The 21,371-nt window shown below is 39.1% G+C and overlaps 5 protein-coding genes and 1 pseudogene across 6 annotated transcripts in view; all 6 read left to right on the top strand.

Annotated features, from left to right (window-relative positions):
- Positions 1 to 21,371, top strand: part of LOC311284816 (uncharacterized protein) — a 199,560-nt gene that overhangs the window by 156,119 nt on the left and 22,070 nt on the right. The gene's annotated exons all lie outside the window — the stretch shown is intronic.
- On the top strand, positions 303 to 2,921 carry LOC311285523 (protocadherin gamma-C5-like; the record flags this gene model as incomplete). Its single annotated transcript, XM_084401197.1, has 1 exon — positions 303 to 2,921. Exon 1 carries the CDS (start codon positions 462 to 464, stop codon positions 2,919 to 2,921), a length of 2,460 nt encoding a protein of 819 aa, XP_084257323.1. The 5' UTR covers positions 303 to 461.
- LOC311285521 (protocadherin gamma-C5-like) lies at positions 3,526 to 6,211 on the top strand. The gene has a single exon (XM_084401195.1). The coding sequence runs from the start codon at positions 3,683 to 3,685 to the stop codon at positions 6,146 to 6,148; it is 2,466 nt and encodes an 821-aa protein (XP_084257321.1). The 5' UTR covers positions 3,526 to 3,682; the 3' UTR covers positions 6,149 to 6,211.
- On the top strand, positions 9,506 to 12,053 carry LOC311285531 (protocadherin gamma-C5-like; annotated as a pseudogene). The gene has a single exon. The product of its transcript is annotated as a protocadherin gamma-C5-like (transcript).
- Positions 13,019 to 15,519, top strand: LOC311285533 (protocadherin gamma-C5-like). The gene is given in 2 exon segments (XM_084401205.1): positions 13,019 to 15,363; positions 15,366 to 15,519. Coding segments are annotated over 2 exon segments (2,187 nt in total). The 5' UTR covers positions 13,019 to 13,211; the 3' UTR covers positions 15,401 to 15,519.
- On the top strand, positions 17,016 to 19,788 carry LOC311285519 (protocadherin gamma-C5-like). The gene has a single exon (XM_084401193.1). It carries the CDS (start codon positions 17,120 to 17,122, stop codon positions 19,712 to 19,714), a length of 2,595 nt encoding a protein of 864 aa, XP_084257319.1. The 5' UTR covers positions 17,016 to 17,119; the 3' UTR covers positions 19,715 to 19,788.

Below are 21,371 nucleotides of genomic sequence, written 5' to 3'. Positions count from 1 at the left end.
TAAATGCACATTGTTATTTTTTTAAATACATATTTATGTTCTGCACTTTATTTCTAAATATTCTAATTATCTGTAATTGCGTTTGAAACAACTAATTGGAAACATAATCGACGTTTCAATTTAAAGTGAGCTAAACATGAACTGTATATTGTCTGTATGGGTGTTGCGCGTGGCTTTGCTCTGCCTCTTTAAGACTGATTCGTGTTGTGACTGGTGAGCCCTTGTCCAATAGTGAGACTGCACTGCACAAAGGGATCTACTCCCTCCCTCTGACATAATGCTGTAAACCATTACGCACAGACCTGAGACAAAATGCACTGCACTCGCTGCAATTTATTTAACAGCGGAATATAACCTGGAGTTCTATACATTTTAAAATGTCACATTATTTTTGTGACGGCTTACACGCGTAAAATGTATGTCAGGATACTGGTATCAACGATCATTTATCGTGTTTGGAAATGAGGACTCAAATACAAAGGAGAATTTTGTTCTCGCAGGCGCTGTGGCTGTTGTGTTTCGCTGTTTTGTGGAGCGAGACAGACGCACAGCTTCGTTATACAATACCGGAGGAACTGAAGGAGGGATCCATTGTTGGAAATGTAGCTAAAGATCTCGGTTTGGATGTATCTGAAATATCTAATCGTAAATTACGGATAACATCTGAATCTGGTAAGCAATATTTCAGTCTGAATTTGCGGAATGGCGAGCTGCTTGTTAATGAAGTAATAGACAGAGAAACCCTGTGCGGACAAAGCGCGAGCTGTGTGTTACCATTACAAGTCATAATCGAGGATCCACTCCAGTTTTATCGTGTCGAGGTGGACATTCAAGATATTAACGACAACTCTCCAATATTCTTGTCGGAAATAAACACAATTGAGGTACCAGAGTCAACGCTAACTGGAGCGAGGTTTCGTTTGGAACCTGCTCAAGATCCTGACGTTGGAACGAACTCCTTGCGCACATATGCGCTTAATAAAAATGAACATTTTGTTATGCACATAAAAAACGAAAAAGACGGAACAAAAGTCCCAGAAATAGTCTTAGAGAAATTTGTAGATAGAGAAAAAAATTCTGTGCACCATCTAATTTTGACAGGTATTGATGGAGGTGATCCAGCGAGGTCAGGGACCACCCAGATTACTGTAAAAATTCTTGACGCAAATGATAATGCTCCAATATTTGAACACGACTTATATGAGGTTAAAGTAATGGAGAGCACAGTCCCGGGTACAATGATACTTACTGTAAAAGCTATTGACTTGGATGATGGTATAAACGGTGAAGTTGAGTATTCCTTTGCGGCACATACACCTGAAACAATTCAAAATGTGTTTGCTATTAATCCGGTGACAGGCGAATTAGTCGTTTCCAAGAATCTTGATTATGAAATCAGCACCTCATATAAAATTGACATACGCGCAAGAGACAAAGGGCCACTTGCAATGGAGGGACATTGTTCAGTTCAGGTGAATGTTTTAGATGTGAATGATAATGCACCTGAGATCACCATCACCTCCTCACCCAAACCTGTGCGAGAAGATGTGCCCGCTGGGACTATGGTAGCGTTAATAAATGTTAAAGATTTGGATTCAGGCGTAAACGGAAATGTTACACTTATGATGTCACCAGGCATCCCTTTTAAATTAAAGCCAACATTTTTAAACCATTTTGCACTAGTGACAGATTCACAGTTAGATCGAGAAAAGTTTCCTAGATATGATATTGAGCTTAAAGCGTCAGACTCTGGATCACCTCCATTGGTATCTAGCAAACTCATCACAGTAAATATATTAGATGTCAATGATAATCCTCCTATTTTCTCTGAACGCGTGTACTCGGTTTACATGAAAGAAAACAGCGCCCCGGGATCAATTTTAGCATCAGTGACAGCATCAGATTTAGATACGGAAGAAAATGCCAAAATTGTCTATTCGGTTCTCGACACTAATACTCGAGACGTACCTGTCTCTTCATATGTATACATCAACTCAGAAAATGGTAGTATATTTAGCATGCACTCTTTTGACTATGAGAAAATGAAGGTCTTTAATATGATCGTGCTCGCTAAAGATCACGGTTCTCCATCTCTGAGCAGTAACGCCACTGTTCATGTGTTTATTCTGGACCGGAACGATAACGCTCCTGCTGTCATTTACCCGTCCACATCCATGGGGTCTGTCCCTCATCAGAGGATGCCCCGTTCTGCGAAAGCAGGACATCTCGTTACTAAGGTAACAGCAGTGGACGCGGACTCGGGTCATAACGCCTGGCTCTTCTACAGGCTCGCGGAGGCCACGGACGCGTCACTGTTCAGTGTGAATTTACATACGGGAGAGGTGAGGACTAAACGCGCTGTTTCAGAGCAGGATGACTCCTCTCAGAGACTGATGATAGAGATAAAGGATAATGGAGAACCGATCCAGTCCACCACAGTCACAGTGGATATACTGATAGAAGACGGTGTTCATGAACCCATCTCAGACTATCGTGAAAAAACTATCGAGCCCAACAAGAAAAGCGGCAAAATCACTTTATATTTGATCATCTCTTTGGGCACCGTGTCAATTTTATCTGTGTTGTCATTGTTCACGTTGATTGTGAAGTGCGTTAGAAGTAGCATCGGAAGTTCAAGCTGCTGTATCAGGCGAACCGATTCTGGATACAAGAACCCCAACAGAAACCTGCAGATCCAGCTCAACACTGACGGGCCCATTAAGTATGTGGAGGTTCTGGGAGGAGACATGATGTCTCAGAGTCAGTCCTTTGGCTCCTATCTCTCTCCAATGTCAGAATTCAGTGATCTCACCCTCGTTAAGCCCAGCAGCACCACAAACTTTACAGACACGCTAAACGTGCTTGATGCGTCATTACCAGACAGCGCATGGACGTTCGAGAGCCAACAGGTGAGCGCGTGAAATTTTGTATATTTTTATATACATTTTGTGTGTGTGTATATATATATATATATATATATATATATATATATATATATATATATATATATATGGCGTTATTGATTTGATTATGTACAAACACGTTAGTCTAACCATTTTAGAAATCCACAATAAATAGCACTTTATTTTCATCCGAACTATTATAGTAATAGTTTTGATGCAAAAACAACGTTATGTGTTTATTTGTTTGTTTTGGATTATGGAAATTGTGGTTCGAGTAATACTTTAAAGCGATATTCCTTTTCATATTTGAGCGTCCATGTGCTTTTCTGCAGCATCTCCTTAAAGAGTACTAGAAAACTGCAATTGTAATGTATTCTTTCAAAATATATCCTGTTTTTAAAAACGAGTAAATGGGGGTGGGGGGGTCGTCGTTTCCATGTAAAGTGAGCTAAACATGAACTGTATATTGTCTGTATGGGTGTTGCGCATGGCTTTGCTCTGCCTCTTTAAGACTGATTCGTGTTGTGACTGGTGAGCCTTTGTCCAATAGTGGGACTGCACTGCACAAAGGGATCTACTCCCTCCCTCTGACATAATGCTGTAAACCATTACGCACAGACCTGAGACAAAATGCACTGCACTCGCTGCAATGAATTTAACAACGGACTATAACCTGGAGTGCTATTCATTTTAAAATGTCACATTATTTTTGTGATGGCTTACACGCGTAAGATGTATGTCAGGATACTGGTATCAACGATCATTTATCGTGTTTGGAAATGAGGACTCAAATACAAAGGAGAATTTTGTTCCGGCAGGCGCTGTGGCTGTTGTGTTTCGCTGTTTTGTGGAGCGAGACAGACGCACAGCTTCGTTATACAATACCGGAGGAACTGAAGGAGGGATCCATTGTTGGAAATGTAGCTAAAGATCTTGGTTTGGATGTATCTGAAATATCTAATCGTAAATTACGGATAACATCTGAGTCTGGTAAGCAATATTTCAGTCTGAATTTGCGGAATGGCGAGCTGCTTGTTAATGAAGTAATAGACAGAGAAACCCTGTGCGGACAAAGCGCGAGCTGTGTGTTACCATTACAAGTCATAATCGAGGATCCACTCCAGTTTTATCGTGTCGAGGTGGACATTCAAGATATTAACGACAACTCTCCAATATTCTTGTCGGAAATAAACACAATTGAGGTACCAGAGTCAACGCTAACTGGAGCGAGGTTTCGTTTGGAACCTGCTCAAGATCCTGACGTTGGAACGAACTCCTTGCGCACGTATGCGCTTAATAAAAATGAACATTTTGTTATGCATATAAAAAACGAAAAAGACGGAACAAAAGTCCCAGAAATAGTTTTAGAGAAATCTGTAGATAGAGAGAAAAATTCTCTGCACCATCTCATTTTGACAGGTATTGATGGAGGTGATCCAGCGAGGTCAGGTACCACCCAGATTACTGTAAAAATTGTCGATGCAAATGATAATGCTCCAATATTTGAACACGACTTATATGAGGTTAAAGTAATGGAGAGCACAGTCCCGGGTACAATGATACTTACTGTAAAAGCTATTGACTTGGATGATGGTATAAACGGTGAGGTTGAATATTCCTTTGCGGCACATACACCTGAAATAATTCAAAATGTGTTTTCTATTAATCCTGTGACAGGCGAATTAGTCGTTTCCAAGAATTTTGATTATGAAATCAGCACCTCATATAAAATTGACATACGCGCAAGAGACAAAGGAGCGCCTGTCATGGAGGGACATTGTTCAGTCCAGGTGAATGTTTTAGATGTGAATGATAATGCACCTGAGATCACCATCACCTCCTCACCCAAACCTGTGCGAGAAGATGCGCCCGCTGGGACTATGGTAGCGTTAATAAATGTTAAAGATTTGGATTCAGGCGTAAATGGAAACGTAACACTTAGCATGTCACCAGGCACCCCTTTTAAATTAAAGCCAACATTTGTAAACCAATATGCACTAGTGACAGATTCACAGTTAGATCGAGAAAAGTTTCCTAGATATGATATTGAGCTTAAAGCGTCAGACTCTGGATCACCTCCACTGGTATCTAGCAAACTCATTACAGTAAATATATTAGATGTCAATGATAATCCTCCTGTATTCTCTGAACGCGTGTACTCGGTTTATATTAAAGAAAACAGCGCCCCGGGATCAATTTTAGCATCAGTGACAGCATCAGATTTAGATACGGGAGAAAATGCTAAAATTGTCTATTCGGTTCTCGACACTAATACTCGAGACGTACCTGTCTCTTCATATGTATACATCAACTCAGAAAATGGTAGTATATTTAGCATGCACTCTTTTGACTATGAGAAAATGAAGGTCTTTCATATGAACGTGCTCGCTAAAGATCACGGTTCTCCATCTCTGAGCAGTAACGCCACTGTTCATGTGTTTATTCTGGACCGGAACGATAACGCTCCTGCTGTCATTTACCCGTCCACATCCATGGGGTCTGTCCCTCATCAGAGGATGCCCCGTTCTGCTAAAGCTGGACATCTCGTTACTAAGGTAACAGCAGTGGACGCGGACTCGGGTCATAACGCCTGGCTCTTCTACAGGCTCGCGGAGGCCACGGACGCGTCACTGTTCAGTGTGAATTTACATACGGGAGAGGTGAGGACTAAACGCGCCGTTTCAGAGCAGGATGACTCCTCTCAGAGACTGATGATAGAGATAAAGGATAATGGAGAACCGATCCAGTCCACCACAGTCACGGTGGATATACTGATAGAGGACGGTGTTCATGAACCCATCTCAGATTATCGTGAAAAAACTATCGAGCCCAACAAGAAAAGCGGCAAAATCACTTTATATTTGATCATCTCTTTGGGCACCGTGTCAATTTTATCTGTGTTGTCATTGTTCACGTTGATTGTGAAGTGCGTTAGAAGTAGCATCGGAAGTTCAAGCTGCTGTATCAGGCGAACCGATTCTGGATACAAGAACCCCAACAGAAACCTGCAGATCCAGCTCAACACTGACGGGCCCATTAAGTATGTGGAGGTTCTGGGAGGAGACATGATGTCTCAGAGTCAGTCCTTTGGCTCCTATCTCTCTCCAATGTCAGAATTCAGTGATCTCACCCTCGTTAAGCCCAGCAGCACCACAAACTTTACAGACACGCTAAACGTGCTTGATGCGTCATTACCAGACAGCGCGTGGACGTTCGAGAGCCAACAGGTGAGACAGAAAGTATAAAAACATAATCTGTATTGCAAATGTTAGCATTGACAGTACTGTCTGTTGTTTGGGTCAATTCAGGTCAAATCCTAACGTGTTTATATTTGTGAGTGGAACGTGTGCATATGCCAATGTTTTGTTATAATATGAAGAAATTAGTGTGTGTTTTTAAGAGAGTGGAGGCGACAATGACAGAAACTAGTATGTTTCAGCACCTAAATACTGGACAGCGACATTCATTATATGTTGCTCACATCCATGAACATGTAGGCATTCTATCTATCTATCTATCTATCTATCTATATATATATATATATATATATATATATATATATATATATATATACCATCATCAGTTCGTAAAAATAGCTTATAAGAAGTATAAGTCTGAGAACGATGTAGAAGATGTATACATCTAAATTGTGTGTTTCTATTGAAGTCAAAATTAATATTTATTACTTAAGTTTGGTCGCTTCTTTAAAGAAGACACTTGGCAGATTACTGTAGAATTGAAAACATTTGAAAGTAAAATTATAGAAAGTTATAGAAGTGTAATCTTATGAGAAAAGTGTAAAAATATATTTCATATATTACAAAACATAGTTTGACTCTTAAACTGCAAGAAAACCAAAGGCAAAAATCTGAACAAGTTGTGTTCCAAATTGTAGGTTGATATCTCAAAAAAATGAGCTTTCAGTAGATTTTGTTTGGGCGCAGTACCAAACAGTTCCACTAGATGACCTGGGGTCTCATTTATAAACGTGGCGTACGCACAAAAAGGGGCTGAACATGTGCGTACGCCACTTCCAACGCATAAGTTGTGATTTATAAAAACAAACTTGATGGGAAAATTTGCGCACCTGCACGCAAACTCTGACCCATGCGTACGAACGTTTTGGAGATGGAGCAGTTTGGCGACACCGATGGTGAGCTGGAGTTAAGTGTCTTTTTGGTCACTTTTAGACAGAAAATCTAAAGAAAATTAAACATATACAGAAAGATAATACAAATATAAATTCACTCACCAAGCCTGTCACTTGAAGCAAATATCCATCCCTTCTTAAATGTCCACGCCAGCGAGCGCGTTGGGCCGTTTAGTGAAACTGACGCAAATAACAGTGTAAATAAATAAAATAATTATTTAAACTATGTTTTACTTCTGATATAAACATTTAGATTAAATATGCCATTCAAATTAATGAAGTTAAACACTTAAACATGAAATCATTACTGAGAAGTTACAACATTTTTTATATTCAAATTCAATCAATAGAAATATTTGTTGTGGATGCGATGTTTTTGAACACTTTTCCTGTGGCGTGCTCTGTTTTAATGTTTTAACCACAGAGATAATTGCTTATCATGATAATACTAGATTGTCTGAGAAAATAGTTTCGTGCAAATAATGCCCAAGGCCTATCTGTTTCCATTAAAAATATAAATCAACTAAAAATACAATTCGGCCAGTGGAAAAGATTGAGAAAAACTTTCTTTGAAATGTATTTTACACTATTTGATTAATGTATTCAAAAACAAGGCAAGGATAGGCAACTACTTGATTTTAATTAATGTAATGTGTCTTGTACCGTTAACCGTTATCACGTCGATGTGCAAATGATATGCAGATGAGGATCTGCATAGTAAAACTAGGCGTTGTAAGCTCCATATATGGTTATTTCGGGGTGGAGACTCATGTGCGCACAATCTTCCGCTGACTGGGATTTATAAAGTGAATTCTGCGCAGGTTCTGGCGTACGAACGGTTTTGTAAGTCTGAAAAAAATTTTTTTTTTTTTTGGCGTACGCCATTTTTGGCTTTCGGGCGCACGTACACTTTTAGTAAGGTTCCTACGCACAGTTTTATAAATGAGACCCCTGGTCCGTGTACTTTTTCGTTCATTCATTATTCTATTTCGGAATGAAAGATGAAATTTAAAAAAGGGTACAGCTTGGTTTTTTGTTTAAAATAAATAAATAAATAAATAATAAAAAAAAAAAACTGAAATGGCTTATTTTGTTTTCCAAATGTAAATTCCAAATGTATTATCATCAAATAATAGTATTAGAAAATTGGACGACATTTCCGATGGTTTTTTTATTTCTATTTCGTTTTGTATAAATTGTAACTTAATTTTAATCAATTTTTTAATAAATAAAAAGCAAATATAACAGACAATATAATCATGGAGGCGCCCGCGCGATCACTTGCATTGCACGTTAAGCGCATCTCATCCTAACTTAACGAAACTCAGTGTATGCCTCACACAGACATGAGAAATACATCAAATACACAAAGCTTGAAATGTCTTTAAACGAAATAATTCAAAAGGAAAAGAAAAAGGCTACTCTCTGATTATGTAATCCATTCATTTCTCTCTATAGGCGCGTTCACTACGAATATGGCGTTCGTCAACTTCATCTTTGCAGCCGAGTCGACACTGTCAGAAAACACTAGTTTATTAATAAAAATCAATGCACGCGTCACCGGATTTACAAATGCACATCTTGCTTGTTGCACGCACACATATTATGTCGAAATAACGAGATATGTTGAAATAACATTATTATTAATAATACATCTTTTAGAATATTTGATTGAATGCTGAATCTTGCGCTTGTTCAATTTAATAAAATTAAAACTTTAATTGTGATCATTAAAATAATTGAATATTAAATATTTAGTGGCCAAGTTTTGCATATATATATATATATATATTAAATATATATATATAAGTAGCGATAACGTACAAATAAATATTTCAAATTAAAAAACGATCGGAAATGTCCAATTTTCTAATACTATTATTTGGTGACAACAATACATTTGGAAAAACAAAATACAGCCACTTCTGCTTTTTTTCTTTTAAACAAAAAAACAAGCTGCACCCTTTTTTAAATTTCATCTTTCATTCCGAAATAGAATAATGAATGAACGAAAAAGTACACGGACCGACATTATTATGACTCTTAACTTCGAACAAACGCATAAAACACATGCGAAAAGAATACGGATGTGCGTTATAGCTCGCCACCGCATCACAACTGGAGAATCTAAAGTTGTTTTCTTAATATTTAAAACCATTTTCAGACCTGAACAAACAAACTGAGGTTTCCACCAATCTTTCATGATTTGTTTTTAATGTGCATCGCTATTTCAGACGTCTCCTTATGGAATGAGTCATGCAAAATAATAACCTTTCCTCTGTAATTTCATTTGCATTGAAAATCAGACCCCATCTATGAAAATTAGAGTTTGTAAGCTTTCAAGTGATATATAGTTTTTCAATATTACTTTAGGTTTAGACTATGATATAATTGTTTTAAATATATAATAGCAAACGTCCCACTGGTATGACGGTGACAGTTAAGGGGGGAGACAGCGAGACATGAGAGAGCTCTGCACCAATCACGTAACAGAACGTACAAAGTGATCTACTATGTCCCCCAGTCAGAGCAGCAGAACAATGAAGAGAGCTGAAGACAGAGAGAGGTAGCTTCACATGCTGCTATGAAGCCGATTACAACAAAACGGACACCTTCAGTGGATTGTATTACCACAAAATGAAGATCTTTTCTTGGTTAAATTGTTCATAATAGAGGAATATGTTAACGGAATGGGAAAATATATCGTGAAAATGAGACGCGGGAGGAATGGAGAATCGAAATGGGCAGCGCTTTGGCTACTCGGTGTTTCTCTTTTGTGGAATACAGTCGGAGCTCTGACTCGCTATACTATACCAGAAGAACTACATGAGGGGTCAGTCATTGGAAATATCGCTAAAGATCTTGGTCTTGATGTCTCAGCTATTGCAAATCGCAATTTACGGATAGCTTCTGAGAGCAGCAGACAGTATTTAAGCGTTGATTCAGAAAAGGGTGAGTTGGTCGTGAACAGCAGAATTAACAGAGAAAGTCTGTGCCCTCAAAGCGCTAGCTGCATTTTGCCATTACAGGTTATTATAGAAAATCCGTTACAACTGCATAGATTCGAGATAGAAATACAAGATATAAATGATAACGCACCGATTTTCCACACATCAGAAGGTATTTTGGAAATAGCTGAATCCATCTCCCCGGGAGACCGATTTCCGCTTGAGAGTGCAGAGGATTTGGATGTAGGGAGGAATAGTTTGAAATCATATTCGCTAAGCAATAATGAATGTTTCCGATTAAATGTGAAAACGCTTGGGGATGGTAGGAAAGTACCAGAGCTTGTTGTTGATAAACCACTGGATAGAGAGAAAAAATCTGTCTACAAACTAATTTTAACTGCTGTAGATGGCGGTGAGCCTGCCAAATCTGGGACTACTTTAATACAGATCAATGTTGTGGATAGTAATGACAATGCTCCAAAATTTGACCTGCCAGCATACAAAGCATCCATACGAGAAGGCGCTCCCGTTGGTTCGACTGTGTTAACTATAAAAGCCACGGATTTAGATGAAGGTGACAATGGCGAGATACAATATTTTTTAGGTGTACATACACCCGAACCTGTGAGAAAATGTTTTTCTTTGAAACCGGACACGGGGGAAATTACAGTTATAGGAAATATTGACTACGAATCTGCTAAATCATACAGATTTGACGTGAGTGCTAAAGACAAAGGGAATCCAGAACTAGTGGGTCATTCGTCGGTTCAAATAGACATAATTGATGAAAATGATAACCCTCCAGAGATTATTTTAACATCATCACCCAGCCCAGTGCCTGAAAATGCCTCTGTCGGAACAGTTGTAGCTTTAATTAACGTAAATGATTTAGATTCTGATGCTAATGGCAGAGTAAACGTTAATATATCTCCCGGGGTTCCATTTACCTTGAAACCGTCCTTTGACAATCATTATTCACTGGTAACAGACTCATCTTTAGATCGTGAGGTAATTGCAGAATATAACATAGAAATAGTAGCGACCGACTCTGGTGTACCACCCTTAAAGACGTTAAAGGCTGTAAATGTTAAAGTACTTGACGTGAATGACAACCATCCAGTATTCTCGCAGACCTCATATAATGTTTATATACAGGAAAATAATTTAGCAGGTGTTTCATTGTTTTCTGTATCTGCATCTGATAATGACCAAGATAAAAACGCTTTACTCACTTATTCAGTTTTAGATTTAAGTTCAAGCCAAGTGCCAGCATCATCTTATTTTTATATCAATTCTGAGAACGGAACTATTTACAGCATGAGCTCATTTGATTATGAGAAGATGAAACTAATCAGTATCGTAGTTCAGGCTAAAGATCATGGCTCTCCATCTCTGAGCAGTAACGCCACCGTTCATGTGTTTATTCTGGACCGGAACGATAACGCTCCTGCTGTCATTTACCCGTCCATATCCATGGGGTCTGTCCCTCATCAGAGGATGCCCCGTTCTGCGAAAGCAGGACTTTTCGTTACTAAGGTAACAGCAGTGGACGCGGACTCGGGTCATAACGCCTGGCTCTTCTACAGGCTCGCGGAGGCCACGGACGCGTCACTGTTCAGTGTGAATTTACATACGGGAGAGGTGAGGACTAAACGCGCTGTTTCAGAGCAGGATGACTCCTCTCAGAGACTGATGATAGAGATAAAGGATAATGGAGAACCAATCCAGTCCACCACAGTCACAGTGGATATACTGATAGAAGACGGGTTTCATGAGCCAGTTTCAGACTATAGAGAGAAAACAGTCGAGCCCAACAAGAAAAGCGGCAAAATAACTTTATACCTGATCATCTCTTTAGCCGCTGTGTCTTTGTTGTCTTTGGTGACTTTTTTCATCTTGCTGGTGAAATGTGCGCGAGGCAGTAGCGGCGGCTCAAGCTGCTGTATCAGGCGAACTGATTCTGGATACAAGAACCCTAACAGAAACCTGCAGATCCAGCTCAACACTGACGGGCCCATTAAGTATGTGGAGGTTCTGGGAGGAGACATGATGTCTCAGAGTCAGTCCTTTGGCTCCTATCTCTCTCCAATGTCAGAATTCAGTGATCTCACCCTCGTTAAGCCAAGCAGCACCACAAACTTTACAGACACGCTAAACGTGCTTGATGCGTCATTACCAGACAGCGCGTGGACGTTCGAGAGTCAACAGGTGAGACAAATAAAACTTTTGCTACATTCAGAGCTGTCATTTGTATCTAAAAACAAATATGTCTCTAAAAAATCACATAATGTGTGTTGCGAGTTCATTATATATATATATATATATATATATATATATATATATAGAGAGAGAGAGAGAGAGAGAGAGAGAGAGAGAGAGAGAGAGAGAGAGAGAGAGAGAAAATTATATTCTCTTTATTCTGTTGAAATATTGCGTATTTTAAGCGCGTATGCTTTGTGTGGGTTAAAGGGTGCTGAGAACAATTCATTGAACACTTTTCAGAACCGCAGCTGTGGACAGCGACACGATCATAACGTTGATAGTTTGCCCAAATAGAATACATTTTAACGGGTTGTTTTGAGATTCTTGACTTATATGCCTGCAGCTAGTTAATTTGGAGATAACAGTCGATTGAATTTTTATTCTTTATTAAGCTTTATTTAGCTTGATTTCTTTTTATTCAATTTCTTCTTCTTTTTTCACAGCATCATTTTGTGGTTGCATGCAAGAAGACACTTTATATATAAAGAGTCAAATTTGCTTCTAGTGTGAACATTACATGTAAAATGGTAACAAATGCAATTTTCATGTTAAGACAATATTTTTGTCCATTCGTATAAATGCAAGTAAACATTTATAGGTGTTTTCATTTTGTAACAATTCACAGTAAAACATAATTTCCAGGGGGGAAAAAGTAGCATGTACGCCTTTAAGAGAGACTCTGTCCTCTATTGGACAGCAGCGCATTGAGCTCATCGCCAATAAGGTGCGAGACTACACAAAGGGATCTACTCCCTCCCTTAGCAGGAAAGGGCTACAATGAGTGATATGAGCTAAAGGAGAATGCACTCGCGGTGATGACGCTGATCACTACTAAGCCGACCCCTCGATCGAAATGGATTTGCGATCTTAATAAAAGAAGAAAAACTACGTTTTTTTCTGGATATATGCGAAGCACTCATTGATGGAAAGGTTCAAAGCACCGTGGAAATGAGAAGCATCCGAGTGTGGAAACAGGCAGCGCGTTGGCTGTTTGTTTTCTCTCTATTATGGAATACAATTGGAGCTCAAATTCGCTACACTATACCAGAGGAACTAAAGGAAGGGTCTGTTGTTGGAAACATTGCAAAGGACATTGGTCTGGACATTTCAGACATCGCTAATCGTAAGTTACGGATAGCTTCTGATTCTAGTACGCAATATTTTAGTGTGGATACAAGGAATGGTGAGCTGATAGTCAATGGTAGAATAGACAGAGAGGCGCTCTGTGGACAAAGCGCCAGTTGTCTGATGCCGTTACAACTGGTTATAGAAAATCCATTGCAGTTATATCGTGTGAATATAGAGATACAAGATATAAATGATAATGCACCGAATTTTCATACAAAGGATGACGTTTTGAAAATAGCTGAATCAGTAGCTGTGGGCGCAAAATTTCCATTTGAAAGTGCCGAGGATTTAGATGTCGGTAGCAATAGTCTCAAATCCTATACTTTGAGTAATAACGCTTTTTTTCGTTTAAATGTGAAAACACTTGAAGATGGTAAGAAAGTACCAGAGTTAATAATTGATAAACCACTTGACCGAGAGAAACAGTCTGTACATAAGCTCATTTTAACAGCATTAGACGGTGGCGATCCTGTCAAATCTGGAACTATTATGATACAAGTAATCGTTCAAGATATTAATGACAATGAGCCAACATTTGAACAATCGCAATATAAAGCATCTGTGCATGAGAGTACGACATTAGGTTCAAGTGTCTTAACTGTAAAAGCCACTGATTTAGATGAAGGTCTTAACGGCGAAATACAGTATTTTTTTGGTGCACATACACCAGATCACGTGAGAAACATTTTCAGTATCAATGTTGAAACCGGAGATATTACAGTGATTGGAAAACTAGATTACGAATTAACAAAATTATACACATTTGATGTCTGCGCTAAAGACAAAGGGAGCCCAGAACAGGAGGGCCGTTCTTCAGTGAGGCTGCATATCATTGATGAGAATGACAATATTCCCGAAATAATTTTGACATCTTTACCTAGCCCAGTTTCAGAGAATGCATCAGTCGGTACAGTTGTAGCTTTAATCAACGTAAAAGACTTAGATTCGGGTAATAACGGAAAAGTAAATCTTACCATCTCCTCTCGTTTTCCTTTTAAACTAAAACCAGCATTTGACAATCATTATTCTTTGGTAACTGACTCACTCTTGGACCGTGAAGCTAATGCAGATTATGACATAGAATTAGAAGCAACAGACTCTGGTGTACCATCTTTAAAATCTAGGAAAACTTTAAATGTAAAAATACTTGATGTGAATGACAACCCTCCAGTATTCTCACAGTCCTCGTACACAGTGTATATAAAGGAAAATAGCCCACCAGGTGCTTCATTGTTTTCTGTATCTGCGTCTGATATTGACCAAGATAAGAACGCAATACTGAGTTACTCAATTCTAGATTTAAGCTCAAATCAGATTCCAGCGTCATCTTATTTTTATATCAACTCTGAGAACGGAACTATCTACAGCATGAGCTCATTTGATTATGAGAAAACAAAATTGTTTAGTGTTATAGTTCAAGCTAAAGATCATGGCTCTCCATCTCTGAGCAGTAACGCCACTGTGCATGTGTTCGTTTTGGACCATAACGATAATTCACCTGCTGTAATTTACCCGTCCACATCCATGGGGTCTGTCCCTCATCAGAGGATGCCCCGTTCTGCGAAAGCAGGACATCTCGTTACTAAGGTAACAGCAGTGGACGCGGACTCGGGTCATAACGCCTGGCTCTTCTACAGGCTCGCGGAGGCCACGGACGCGTCACTGTTTAGTGTGAATTTACATACGGGAGAGGTGAGGACTAAACGCGCTGTTTCAGAGCAGGATGACTCCTCTCAGAGACTGATGATAGAGATAAAGGATAATGGAGAACCGATCCAGTCCACCACAGTCACAGTGGATATACTGATAGAAGACGGGTTTCATGAGCCAATTTCAGACTATCGTGAAAAAACTATCGAGCCCAACAAGAAGACGGGTAAAATAACTTTATATCTGATCATCTCTTTGGCTTCCGTGTCCTTGTTGTGTCTGATGACGTTTTTCATCTTGCTGGTGAAATGTGCACGAGGCAGTAGAGGCGGCTCAAGCTGCTGTATCAGGCGAACTGATTCTGGATACAAGAACCCCAACAGAAATCTGCAGATCCAGCTCAACACTGACGGGCCCATTAAGTATGTGGAGGTTCTGGGAGGAGACATGATGTCTCAGAGTCAGTCCTTTGGCTCCTATCTCTCACCAATGTCAGAATTCAGTGATCTCACCCTCGTTAAGCCCAGCAGCACCACAAACTTTACAGACACGTTAAACGTGCTTGATGCGTCATTACCAGACAGCGCGTGGACGTTCGAGAGCCAACAGGTGAGACGCAGAATAACTAATTACCTCAGCATAAATAGATATTTTTATGTGATTATTTTATTCTTCTAAACAGTGCATAAACACAATTTAAGTTAGACACATGATGGTGCACATGCTTGATTGTTTGTGTGGGTGGTCTGGTAAACCCTACATTATGAGGGCAAAATATCTCCACAAATATGGCAATATACGAAATCCTTGTCCTTGCCCATGAGGAAAACAGCTTATAATTCATAAGTGATGGTTTGTTTGTTTTTTGTTTCTTTAGTTTTTTTTATGTAAAAATGCATAAAGTTTTCTGTGATATGTAGGTTTAGGGGTATGGTTAGTGTAATAGAATATACAGTTTGTACAGTATAAAAAAAAACACATAAAAAAACACATGTCTATGAAAAGTTCCCATGAAACATGAAAATACGCGTTAGCGTGCCTGTGTGTGTGTGTGTGTGTGACGGCGGCCGCAGCGGGGCGGTTGGCACAAAGATCGCTACCTGGTTTATTTAAGCATAATCATTTTGGACAGAGGTAGAATTTCTGTAGGGATTTTTATTTTATTTTTTTTATTTATTTAGAGAAAACGTAGAGGAACAATTTGAAATATTAAGACATTCATAAGTTTGATAAAACGTGACAGCCGGAAAAACGAAATCACATTTTAAAACGATATGTGTGCATGTCTCATAATGGTACTGGTAAATGCATAGCCTTGATATATTAATGCTCGCGTTTCTCTTTATGGGGATATATTTGTGGAGTAGTTCAGGGCGCTGATTCCCGTCATTGTAAGACTGTTGTGTATCGCCTCTCAGGCACAATTCGGTACATGGATATCGAAGCAAATTCTTGGAGATACTACCGACGGTTTTGGACTGTGTGTTCAGCACTTAGGCCTGGACAGCTCCCGTGACGATATGACGAAGCACAGTTTTAGGTGCTAATTTATGCGTGCTGGTTTGGAAGACATTGTTGCATCAATTATTACAAATAAATAAACAAAAATCAAACCATAAATAAATAAAATTTGCTGTAATAATTATTTAACACTTAATTTTAAGAACAACAAAATTGCTCTTGCTCTTCTCTGTTATGCTCAAATGCTCACCCTGTTACTTTAACGATGTTTTGCGTACAACAACATTTGCCCATCTAGCTACGAAATGACTGAGTTTAGCTGCATTGCATATTTCAAGCACAACTCTCCACTAGATGCCGTAGCACCACAGAGGGCTGGTTATGCCTTTAAGAAACAGCAGAGCATCTATTGGACGAGTGAGCGCTGAGCTCTGTACCAATCGTGCTTCAGACTATACAAAGGGATCTACTCCCTCCCCCAGCCAGAGGAGGAGTACAATGATGAGAGCTGTAGAGCGAGAGGAAACATGAACGCTTTATGAGGCTGATCACCACAACGAGGATGCGTTGAATAGACGTAATTTTTTTGAAAATGGAGAACAGCATTCTGATTTTCTATGGATATAAGATCAAGATTTGTTGATGGGAATATCAAGCGCAACAGAGAAATGAGGCACAGGAGGATCAGAGGGTGGAAATGGGCAGCGCTTTGGCTGTTCGCTTTCTCTCTATTGTGGAATACAGTTGGAGCTCAGATTCGCTACACAATACCCGAAGAGTTAAAGGAAGGATCTATCGTTGGGAATATCGCGAAGGATCTTGGGTTTGACATCTCAGATATCGCGGAGCGTAAGTTGCGGATAGCATCTGAATCAAATAGACAGTATTTCAATGTGGATTCCGGGAAGGGTGATCTGGTAGTTAATAGCAGAATAGACAGAGAAACGCTCTGTGGACAAAGCGCCAGTTGTCTGATACCACTGCAGATCGTTATTGAGAATCCATTACAGTTACATAAAGTTGAAATAGAAATACAAGATATAAATGATAATGCACCAATCTTTCATACTAAAGAGGCCACATTAAAAATATCTGAACTGATTGCTCCAGGCACACGATTTACACTTGAAAGTGCCGAGGACCTCGATGTTGGCAGCAATAGCTTAAAGTCTTACTCACTAAGCAATAACAATTATTTCCGTCTTAATGTTAAAACTATAAAAGATGGAAGAATAGTACCAGAACTTGTGGTTGAAAAACCTTTAGATAGAGAGAAACAGGCCGTTCACCAGCTAATATTAACAGCTCTGGATGGTGGTAATCCAGTGAAATCTGGCACATCTTTACTGCAAATAATTGTTCAAGATATAAACGACAACGAACCTAAGTTTGAAGTTGCTGCATACAAAGCATCTGTTCTAGAAAGCGCCGTTGTTGGCTCAAGTGTGATCAAAATAAAAGCAACAGATTTGGATGAAGGTCATAATGGTGAGATACAGTATTCATTCGGTGCGCACACGCCTGAACTTGTAAGAAATGCGTTTACTGTGAACGCTGAAACCGGTGAAATAACAGTCATTGGAAAATTAGATTACGAGACTAAAAAGACGTACACGTTTGATGTCTGTGCTAAAGACAAAGGGAATCCAGAGCTCGAGGGACAGTCATCGGTTCAGATAGATATCATAGATGAGAATGACAACCCTCCAGAGATTATACTGACATCTTTACCGAGCCCTGTACCTGAAAATGCAACGGTGGGAACTGTGGTGGCTCTGATTGCCGTGAAAGATTTGGACTCCGGTAATAATGGTAAAGTTGAGCTTATTACCTATCCGGGTGTTCCATTTAAATTGAAACCCTCTTTCGATAACCACTATTCGTTGATAACGGAATCATTATTAGACCGTGAGGTTCATTCTGAATATGATGTAGAAATACAGGCCATAGACTCTGGTGTACCACCCTTAAAAACTGTGAAGACAGTAAATATTAAAGTAATTGACGTGAATGACAACTCTCCAGTATTCTCACAGTCTTCATATAACGTTTACATAAACGAAAATAATCTGGCAGGTGTTTCATTGTTTTCTGTATCTGCATCTGATATTGACCGAGAAAAGAACGCTCTACTCACTTATTCAATTTTGGATTTAAGTTCAAATCACGTTCCAGCATCATCTTATTTTTATATCAATTCTGAGAACGGAACTATTTACAGCATGAGCTCATTTGATTATGAGAAAATGAAACTAATCAGCATTGTAGTTCAAGCTAAAGATCATGGCTCTCCATCTCTGAACAGTAATGCCACTGTGCATGTGTTTATTTTGGATCGGAACGATAACGCTCCTGCTGTCATTTACCCGTCCACATCCATGGGGTCTGTCCCTCATCAGAGGATGCCCCGTTCTGCTAAAGCGGGACATCTCGTTACTAAGGTAACAGCAGTGGACGCGGACTCGGGTCATAACGCCTGGCTCTTCTACAGGCTCGCGGAGGCCACGGACGCGTCACTGTTCAGTGTGAATTTACATACGGGAGAGGTGAGGACTAAACGCGCTGTTTCAGAGCAGGATGACTCCTCTCAGAGACTGATGATAGAGATAAAGGATAATGGAGAACCGATCCAGTCCACCACAGTCACAGTGGATATACTGATAGAAGACGGGTTTCATGAGCCCATCTCAGACTATCGTGAAAAAACTATCGAGCCGAACAAGAAAACGGGTAAAATAACTTTATATCTGATCATCTCTTTGGCTTCCGTGTCCTTGTTGTGTCTGATGACGTTTTTCATCTTGCTGGTGAAATGTGCGCGAGGCAGTAGAGGCGGCTCAAGCTGCTGTATCAGGCGAACTGATTCTGGATACAAGAACCCCAACAGAAACCTGCAGATCCAGCTCAACACTGACGGGCCCATTAAGTATGTAGAGGTTCTGGGAGGAGACATGATGTCTCAGAGTCAGTCCTTTGGCTCCTATCTCTCTCCAATGTCAGAATTCAGTGATCTCACCCTCGTTAAGCCCAGCAGCACCACAAACTTTACAGACACGCTAAACGTGCTTGATGCGTCATTACCAGACAGCGCGTGGACGTTCGAGAGCCAACAGGTGAGACGCAGAATAATGAATTACCTCAGCATAAATTTATATTTTTTTGTGACTATTTTATGCTTGATTGTGTATGTGGGTGGGTGCGTGGTCTGGTAAACGCTACATTATCGGGGCAACATGTCTCCACAAAGATGGCAATATCCGAAATCCTTGTGGGGACATTTTTTGTTCTCTATGAGGAAAACAGCTTAAAATTTATAAGTGATGTTTTCTATATATATATATATATTTTTTTTTTTTTTTTTTTTTTTTTTTTATGTAAAAATGCAGACACTTTTCTGTGACGGGTAGGGTTAATGTAAGGGGATATATACATACACTATAAAAAGATGTAAAAAAAAAACATGTCCATGAAAAGTCCCCAGAAAACATGAAAACGCGCGTTGGTGTGTGTGACAGCGCGGCAGGGCGGTTAGCACAAATATCGCTACCTGGTTTAATTGAGCATAACCATTTTGGACAGAGGTCAGCATCAGCTAGAATTTTAAAAGAAAAAGGGTGATTATTATTTTTATTTTATTTTTTGGGGATTTAGATAAAACGTAGAGGAAAACAAATAATTTCTAAGACATTTATAAGTTTAATAAAACGTGACAGTCGGAAAAATAAAATCACATTTTAAAACGATATGTGTGCATGTCTCATAATGGTACTGGCAAATGGTAATCTTGATCTATTAATGCCCGACGCGTTTCTCTTTATGGGAAGATAGAGCGCTGATGCCCGTCATTGTAAGACTGTTGTGTATCGCCAAGGAACAGTTCATACCATATTTATGATATCGAAACAAACTCTCGGAGATAATGGTGAAGGTTTTGAACTGTGTGTTCAGCACTTTGGACTGGACAGCTCCCGTAACGATGTGATGCTGTACAGTTTTAGGTGCTACTTTATGCGTGCTGGTTTGTGTGTGTGTGTATATATAAAATGAGCTAAACTTGGCCACTCAAAATTTTATATTCAATTATTTTAATTATCACAATTAAAGTTTTAATTTTATTAAATTGAACAAGCACAACATTCAGCATCCAATCAAATATTCTTAAGGATTTATTATTATTAATAATGTTATTTCAACATAATATCTCGTTATTTCGACATAATATGTGTGCGTGGAACAAGCAAGATGTACATTTGTAAATTATACGGGTGCATTTAATTTTATTCATAAACTAGTGTTTTCTGTCAGTGTCGGCTGCAAAGCTCCATAGTGAACGTGCCTATAGAGAGAAAATGCACATAATGGATTACATAATCAGAGAGTAGCCTATTTCATTTCGTTTTGAATTGTTTCGTTTAAAGACATTTCAAGCTTTCTATAGATATATTTCTCACATCTGTGAGGCATATGCTGAGTTTCGGTTAATTTATGATGAGGTGCACTCCAGTTCATGTGCAATGCAATCGCGCCAGCCTCCGTGTCATAATTATATTGTCTGCTATATTTGCTTCTTATGTATTAAATCCAGACAATTGGTTGATGAAAAATGTATTAAAATTAAGATACAATTTATACAAAACGAAATTCCCTTTAAAGAAAGGCTTTCTACAAAACAAAACTTAATGAAGTGGTCAAAATCATGTCTGACCCACTCCATATTTCTCGATATATTGCGCATCCTATCTTAATCATGCTGTTCACTTTTCATAATTAGCATAGATGAAAAAAAAAAACATTATAATATTTTAACAAATATGAAACTAAATGCACTTATTTAATGGCTACAACACGTATAGAAGGCCCACAGACTCT

The sequence above is a fragment of the Rutilus rutilus genome, assembly GCF_951802725.1.
Source record: "Rutilus rutilus genome assembly, chromosome: 25".
Taxonomy (NCBI): Eukaryota; Metazoa; Chordata; class Actinopteri; order Cypriniformes; family Leuciscidae; genus Rutilus; species Rutilus rutilus.
This window is presented reverse-complemented; position numbering and strand designations above follow the sequence as displayed.

What these genes read in the sequence shown, in the direction of transcription:
- LOC311285519 (XM_084401193.1), top strand. Translation starts at nt 17,120, where the DNA reads ATGGATATAAGATCAAGATTTGTTGATGGGAATATCAAGCGCAACAGA.
- LOC311285521 (XM_084401195.1), top strand. Translation starts at nt 3,683, where the DNA reads ATGAGGACTCAAATACAAAGGAGAATTTTGTTCCGGCAGGCGCTGTGG.